This window comes from Curcuma longa, chromosome 4 (genome assembly GCF_044706935.1).
Source record: "Curcuma longa cultivar G26 ecotype Majalengka, Jawa Barat chromosome 4, ITB_CL_G26_1.1, whole genome shotgun sequence".
In the NCBI taxonomy this organism is placed as follows: Eukaryota; Viridiplantae; Streptophyta; class Magnoliopsida; order Zingiberales; family Zingiberaceae; genus Curcuma; species Curcuma longa.
In genome coordinates, this window is record NC_133864.1 from 5,345,652 (window position 1) to 5,354,092 (window position 8,441).

Below are 8,441 nucleotides of genomic sequence, written 5' to 3' on the forward strand. Positions count from 1 at the left end.
CAGTCCCCGAGTCAATAGTGCCACGGTAAGACATCTAGGCTGTCACCTAGGCAATTCCCTTGTTTGATCTCCCGAGTTGTGTGTACTTCTCCAGTTCATCCTGTGGTCGATGGGAAACTTCTCGATTTATCCTGGTGGTCGATGGGGAAACTTCTGTGGACTGAATCGGTCACCCTCAGGGATAGTCAATGAGGTTAATTGAGATTTATTATTATTTTTAATATCATGCAAATTCTCACTTATGTTGTGAATTATGTTTATATTAAGTGAGGGTTTAGAGTAATTTGTTAAATATCCATATAAAATTTTAGGTGTATATTTCTTTAATACTGGCAGCTCAAAATTATTATCATTAATCATAATAATAATAATTTTAATTTATATGGAGAATTAATTAATCCGCTGTATTTACCGTTAATCACTTAATCTGGTCCAATTATTTATTGGGTTTTTGGATTTGGTCGAATAAAAGATTGAAAAGACCACTGTGCCCCCTCGAACTGTCCTATGGTTCGCGGCCGCCTCGCTCGCACCGCCACCGCCTCCGTCCGCGCATCTCCTCTCCCTTCTTGCCATCGCTTGCCGGTACGTTTCTCGTCCTCCTCCTTCCCCTCTCGTTTCTTCTCCCTTCCTTTCCTCTCGTTGTTGTTCTATTCCGTTTCCCCTTGCCGTCGCGCGCATCAGATGAATCGAATCGGTGGCTCCTGGAGGAGGGTGATCAATATAGCGACTCCTCACCGTCTCATGGAACCATCTCGATTGACTTGTGATTGAGGAGCGAGTAGAGGCGCTAGATTTTTGCGTGTCGGGTTGCTGCCCACCTTTGTTTCGTCTAACCCTAAAAATGTTATGTTATTCCTGATATTGTATTAGTTTGCTGATTTCTTTTTGCTCCATTTAGGATTCAATAAATAAGGTCTGTTATAAATCTTAGGTCCCGTTTGTTAGTTGTTTCTAGTTGTCCAGTTGTCATACTGATTTGATGTCTTCGTGGAGTTTTATTGCTCTAGAATCTGTGTGTATAGGGTTTGGAATATATTATACTCTCTTGACTGGATTTTGAGGATGTTTTTATGGTCTTTTGTGCTATAGTTAAGTTTCTCAGTATTTGAGGATAGCCTTATTAGTTAGGTATTGAAAATTTAATGTTTCATCATTAGTGCAAAAAAAAAAACTATTTGTTTTACATTATCACCTGCTTTAGGTGAGTTAGCTTGAGAGTATCCTTGGTATTTGTATGAATAGCTGGGCTCCTGATTGTTTCTTGTTGAAATGTCAAAATTTGTCAATCTCTTGTAGAGGATGCCTTATACCATGCACTGGAAATGATGTGTGGGATTTTGTCTTTCACTGGTTTTGCATATGTTATTTGTTAGGTTGAAGTGTTTTTTTTTTTTGGAAAAAAAAATTATGGTGCCTCACTGTTAAAAGTAGTTATAGTGGATTTGATTATCAGTTGTTTATACTTCTAAGTCATTCCAATATTTTTTCAGGGTTTAACTTGTGATGGTTACATGTGTTTAGGTTGTTTCAGTATAAATTGATTTTTCTGGTTGGTTACAAGAATCAAAATTCAGAGAATGAGGTTAGTAACACTGAATTGATAGCAAGCTATGTTGTGTCGATTCTTTGCTGTTTATATTTAAATTACTTGGTAGCCTTCCATATATGGATACACTTTATGTGATGCCAGTCTTCACATACCAAATTCTGACAAAGGTAATGTGTAAAAATTGATATCAAGAATCGTACTTGAGCATGATGGTTAGAATATGCCTTCCTTTAATTATAGATAACACATAGTGCCCTACTATCTAATGGTTTTTGCAGCTACTCAAACTAGGGATTGAGATCAAATAGACATTTTAATCTCTTGAAGTTATCATTATTGTTTCTCTAAGGTTTAAGTACCGTTACTATTATTTTTTCAGCTTAGATCATATCAAGAATTAAGATATTATTGATAATCTAATTATGGTTAATATTATTAAATTAGTGATTTGGAATCATAATAGCTTGCCATACTTTAAATGCATATCCATACTCTCACTTTTCCATTACCATGCCTAGTCTTCTTCTTATTCACACATGCAACTGATTGTTATCTCTGCTCACAAACATCTACTCAAGAGGACACCGCTACTCAACATATTAGATTCAATTGATTCCCAAGCAGCTCAGTGTTTATTTATTTACTCCACTACTTAGATGTCAAAACAATTAAAACTCATCATAGTTACCTACTAATCCTGCTTGTTGATTGGATTGATTGCCCATTTACAAATTCAAAGTGCACCACAGGCTAGAGCAACTCTCTGCAAGTCTATGATTACCATTTCATATAGAGTCCATTGCATAGAAGAGGGTCAAGAACCTACATCATATACGGAACTGATCATTCAACCAATGGATGCAACCAAAATTAGGTCGATCTGAGCCTTCAATCTCAGAGGACCTGCACATAGATAACATGATTCATCAAGCTCTAAAGACTTGGAACCATCATCAGCATGAAATGTCTATGAACACATTTGCATGTGTCCTCAGACCCATAGATCTAGACACAGAAGTTAACATATATAAAGAACTCGATTGTTGCTGTAGGTGTCAATCTATATTGGATTGATTGACCAGCCATGATAAAGATCCATTCCTGACACCACCACCCATTATTTTTTTTCATTACTCATTAAAATCTTCCTTTGCTACTATAGCTCAAGGAGCAGCATTGCTCTGGTCTAAGAGTTTCAACCCACTAAGTCACAGATGCTCTGCTGACATCATCTAAGTTGCATGGATCTACCTCGACAACATAAGAATGCACCTAATTATATCTATCTGTTGCTGTCAACTAGAAAAGTGAGGAGGAAAGACTCACATAAGAGAGGATTTCATTGAACATCGCTGCTGCGGTATAATGTCACTCTTTTTCCATCAGATTGATCTCTATAATAGACATGGTTATCACCTAGGCCATGATAAGTGGAAACGTGTTGCAATTGATGATTCACACTGTTGCCTCCACCCGCTGAGGTCACCACTGGAGAAATGACACCAAGTGGTCGAAGAGGTAAGGTTATGCAAGGATTGGAGATAAGAGAACAATGGAGAAGGAGAAGAAGATAAGTGCGGCTATAAGTTGAAGAGGGCAGGGGCTTTGAGGAGTTTTTAAATTGTAGAGAAAAGAAAGGGTTGAAAAAAATAGGTGAGTGGTATATCAATTTGGGAAAAAAAAGGGGGGGGGGGGGGGTAATCAGAAGAATTGGTTTGGTTCAAACTTAATAGCATTTTCCTATCCAAAATAACTGAAAGTCAATATGATTTACTTGACTTAATTTATCTTCTTTAGTTATTTTACTTGCTCATTTGTTGATTTGCACAGAACAAAATTTTTATGCAGGATGACAAAGTGAGACTCAATGATAAAAAAATGCTTTCATGAATAATGCCCCTCTTTATTTATCTTTTTGCTTATTCTTGCCTTGTATCGTTAATATACGTGTGTTACTTCCAGAAAACAAATTCAGTTATGTTCCTGATGTACGAATTCATCACATGACCACAACATTTTGTTTTGTTATTGACATTCTAGAAAGGGTAGGGTTAGATGGAATCAAGAAAACTTAGATGAAATTGAAGCAAATAAACCAGTGAGGCAGAAAATTACTGAACCCAAGACACCTTTCCACCATATGATTGATGACGATGGTACATGTTAAACATTTAATTAAAATTTATAATCTCTTATATTTCTTTTGCAGTGTTCATTGAGTAGTAGCTTGGGTGAAATGTTTTGATTTGTAGGTTCTCTTTCACCAAAACGAGCCTTTGATGAATGCATCGATAATTCTGCCCATGCAGAAGCTCTCACTACTGCTTTGAATGATGTAGCTTCTTCAAGCAGAAGCTCAAATGGGGGTTGGACCTCTTCTGAAGAAGAAACTGATGCCATGGAAGAAGATGATGGTTGGAATTTTACTTCTTTATCCTGTCCTTTATTTCATCCTTTTATACTTCTTTTACAAATTGGTCTTCAAAAATGTGAATACCTGACTTCCTGAGTCTTGAAAATAATGGCCTGTTGGAAAACCATAAGCCAAACTGAAAAAGAGTCAGAAAATACAGATACAGATCTCCAAGGCTACAAAAGGAAAAAACCCCACAAATTCAAGATTAAACTCCAGAGTATAAAGTGAAACAGATCTGTTAAATAAATATGCATCACAAATTTCTCCCAAAACATATGAAAGGTTTGTCGAACACACAAACATGATAGTCAGACCCATTAATCAATAAAAGGATGAATCCAACTTGTCCCAGAAGCTTATCACCATTGTTAACCCCTCACAAAGCTATGCCCATATTCATGACCGAGGTGGGGTGGCAGTAGGTGGTGAATAGAGGGATTAAGGCTAAGAGGGGTCTGCAAAATTTTCATCTATGAGAAAGCTATGTCATCCTAAAATCTGCAAAAGTTCACTAGACAATCTTGCAAAGGTAAATGCTAGGTAAACTATTTTAATTTTATGTCTAATATTCCCCTCATCTAATCTTTATTCCATAAAAATCTAAATCTGGCCATAGAGGGGAAGGTGCACGTTGTTACACTTATCAAACTCAATTATATCTTACACCATGTAGACAAATACAATATCAATTCTCTAGACATGTATGTCTTGTATGCCATGATAATAGAAGTTACATCTCAGTGGAACAAGGATAATCTCTAAGCATACATAGATAGAATATGAAAGCATGATAAATAAAGTAAACATATCATAACGTATGCATATAAAAATCCTCAAAGCATGATAAATAAAGTAAACGTATACATATTAAAGATCCAAAACCAATAAGAAACGACTTAAGAAGAGTAGCAGCAAGATGAAAAAAGGATCTCTGTTGTGTTAGGGTCTCAACCACAGGCATCTCATCGTGCCAAACTCAAAGGCAACCCATAACCTATGACTTTAGAAGCTTAAACCATCTTGACACTAAATAAGGTAAACACTACTTATCCATGACCTCTCTTTGGATTTTGACGCAAATCTCCCACTTGAAATTCTTTAGTCGAAAGGTTAAATCTTTAACGTTTTTACCTATACCTCTTCCTCGTGTTGCTATTGGAAGGAGGATCTCCCTCTCCTTATCCTTCACCTTTTCCCGCCACTTCTACTGTTGATATTGGAAAGAGGAGAAGAGGAGATTGATGACCGAGGGGGAATTATTAAATTGGATGTGGGTTTTTTTGTCATTTTATCTTTATTTGATTTTTTTTAAATTCTATCTTCCCCTCTATCAATCTTCTCTATTTTCTGCCTGCTTGGAAAAACATTGCCTACAAGTCATCATGATGCTCTCTTGCTCCTGTTTATGATAGACCACTCGCCTCCTGAATAAGATGCTGTGCCTAAAGCACCAAATTAGGGTAAAACTTCTTTAATTTATTCATATTTCGGGTAACACTGATCTTTAACTTCTTTAATTTATTCATATTTCGGGTAACACTGATCTTCTTTAATCTTTGTTCATCTTTTTATCTTTAAACAAATAAGAGGGATCTATCTTTCCCTACCTTTGTATCTTCCTTGGTAAATATGGCTTATAAGTTATCGTGATGCAGCACCTGCTCTGTACATGAGACTATTTGCCTCCTAAACTGGGTGCTTGTCCTGCAGCTCAAAAGTAGGGTGACACTACAACATAATGCTGGTTCTGACGATAAATAATTTGATTCCTTGACACATGCAACTGGCTCCCTTTTAACTATTTTTGGACTCGTGAACATACATATATATCTATACCTTTTCAAAGATGGTAGTTTTTCTTTAACATCATATTTTTATCTCCATAGCATCGAAAACAAGTCTTTTTTACTTAAAAATGCTTATGGCTTGCCTACTAAGTTTGCAATTATACATACTGTTGCAAGCATCCTTTTTCTAGTTTGCATTTGAGCCTGCATTAAACACATGCATCTACAAAGTGATATATGCTTCATCAAGAATTGCATATGTTCTCCTGTAGACTATATTTAATATGCAGACATTTGCTTGCACACTTCGCAGTTTTTTTTTTTTTTTGAAGAAAAGAAGATACGGTAGAAAAGCGTCAATGCCAAAAAGAACTATTGCTATAAGTATACGATTGTGAACAACCTAAGGCAAGAATAGGGGACTTTGAAAAATGAACTCCTCTGCATACGCTCAAAATTGACTGCCCAAAATTTGAGTTGAGTAAATACTAAAAGAAGCAAGGGTATGGTTACTTTGAAAGAGGATGATAACAGATTTGTACTTTTTTGGTTTTGCGGTGTTCTTCAATAAAGCATTTGCAATACTACATTCTCAGTAGATGTGCTAGCCTCTGACAATTTGTTTCAATTGTCTATGTATCCATTAGTCTCATTTGCTGACTGCAAGGGATTCATATTACTGATACCAATCTACAGATGCTTATGCATTTATGATTTTTGCATAATTATTTATGTGCACCACGATGCATAGATGAAGCAAATTCTCTCGTCCTCTCTAGAAGATTTGTTAGTATGTTACATATGATCCTCTAATCTTCATAGCGCTATCTATCAGATTCTGAAGCAGATGCTACAAGGCTAAGTTTCAACGACCACCGGAAAGCTCACTACGACGAATTTCATAAAGTCAAAGAGCTCTTGAGAGCAGGATCTTTCGCACAGGATGACGATGATGATGATGAAGCTAATGGTAGCCTGGACAATGACAACGAGAGAGACCATTCAACTTCCAGCCAACACACCCCACCAAATTCCACGCCAAACAAACAAGCCTAATGGATGCTGCCCTCCCCCTGAAAATAATTGCATGTGAGAACTCGAGTGAGATGCCTTCCTCATTGATTTCTACTGAAACAAAATTCACGACTCTATAGTCTGTTGCATTCCAAGTTTGTATAAAATATGTTGACATCTCTCTCTCTTCCTCTCTAATAACTGATGTTTTTTTTTTTCTGTTCTGTTTCAATTTTCCTCCATGAACTTCAATTTTATCATTCTTTCATGCATCAACTTCCCATTTGCTAATTAGACTGTCAGGAAGCAACTTGTCTGTGACGTCATGGCAAACGGATGCAGTCAAAAACAGGACAATCAATCCCAAAGGCCGAGGCAAGTCTGCCAAAGTGAAATCCCCTCCTGATCATCCATCATTCAAAGATGGATTTCATCAACCAACCCTAACCCTCCCTCACAGGGAGAAGAGAAAGAAAGAAAGATGGTGTCTCTGATGTGTGCTCTGGTTCCGAGAAGGATGTGTTGTTGGGGTAAAGGGAGGCAGTGGGGATCCTCTTTGTGGATTCTTTTGGATCCTCCATGATCTCTGTTCCTCCCATCTTTTGTTATCTTGTCTGCTGCAGAATCCTTGAGTCAGTGGTCAGAGGATCTACTCCGTGGTCACGCAGATGGTGATGCTTAGATTTTTTTTCCCATACTTTTTCTGTTGAAATCTAATTCAGCTATCGTTTTGTTTAGGTGCGGAGGATCGTGACTGTTCCTTTGTTGGGGGAAACATGATCAAAAGCAAACGTTAGCAGAAGTGTACTGAACAAGGTGAGTATTGCACCTGATGTATATCTGTTCAGTTTTGTACCCATTGGGTTAGGCCTCTATCTCTGCTGGTCTCACTGTGTGTGGGTCCAGAATGACCTGACCTGATCGTTCAACGACGATCGAGATCGGATAGATACATTGGCTGCCTTCGCTAAGTTCAAATTGAACCTAACCAAATCAGTTCAGATTTTCTTTTCCACCAAAGGAAAAAAAAAATCATAGACATAAGTATTTTTTTTAATGCAATTTTGTTCTACGTAACATGATTTAGTGCCTCATTTGGCATGAGTTGCACATAGTTGAGGTAATTAACGTGGCGAATTTTGAATTTGTCCAGAAATGCCATTGATGAGGTTTTTAGTTGGCAACAATGGATGAGAAGACTTTGGCTTGATTTTGCTAGCCTTGAAACTACCTCAGAAATGAGGAAATTTAGTTACTACATGACAAAGTCCTCACAAGTCACTTCCAAATATCTTAACCTAACCTGTCCCATCTGAAATCAAATAACCAAATCCGTCAGGGTTGATCAAATATCTTCATATGGCTTGGTAATTGCAAATGTTTGTTCCACAATGGAAAAGAGCACTAGTAGTGAGTTGCCTTTTTTATTTACCCTTCTAAGAAAAGTTAATCTACCTTTTTCCTTCCTAGCACCACTAGTGAGTTCGATATGTCATCCCATGGGTATATGATGTAGTTCTATACATTTGTCGATCTTTGAGATCGAGGATAGGTTGGTTGGGTCATGAAATCCTCTCAATTAGTGAAGCAAAGCATTTGATGACAATGAAACTAGATTATAGTTATCAATGGAGTATCATGAATGATGGTTTTGACAACCACAACTAAGGAC

General features: G+C 37.1%; 1 protein-coding gene across 1 annotated transcript; it reads left to right on the plus strand.

The window, feature by feature from the left end:
- The first annotated feature begins 509 nt into the window (after positions 1-509).
- On the plus strand, positions 510-6,986 carry LOC141827843 (protein phosphatase inhibitor 2). Its single transcript, XM_074715173.1, has 5 exons — positions 510-585; positions 1,525-1,585; positions 3,593-3,708; positions 3,805-3,966; positions 6,591-6,986. The coding sequence occupies exons 2-5, from the start codon at positions 1,581-1,583 to the stop codon at positions 6,809-6,811; spliced, it is 504 nt and encodes a 167-aa protein (XP_074571274.1). The 5' UTR covers positions 510-585; positions 1,525-1,580; the 3' UTR covers positions 6,812-6,986.
- The last annotated feature ends 1,455 nt before the right edge of the window (positions 6,987-8,441 follow it).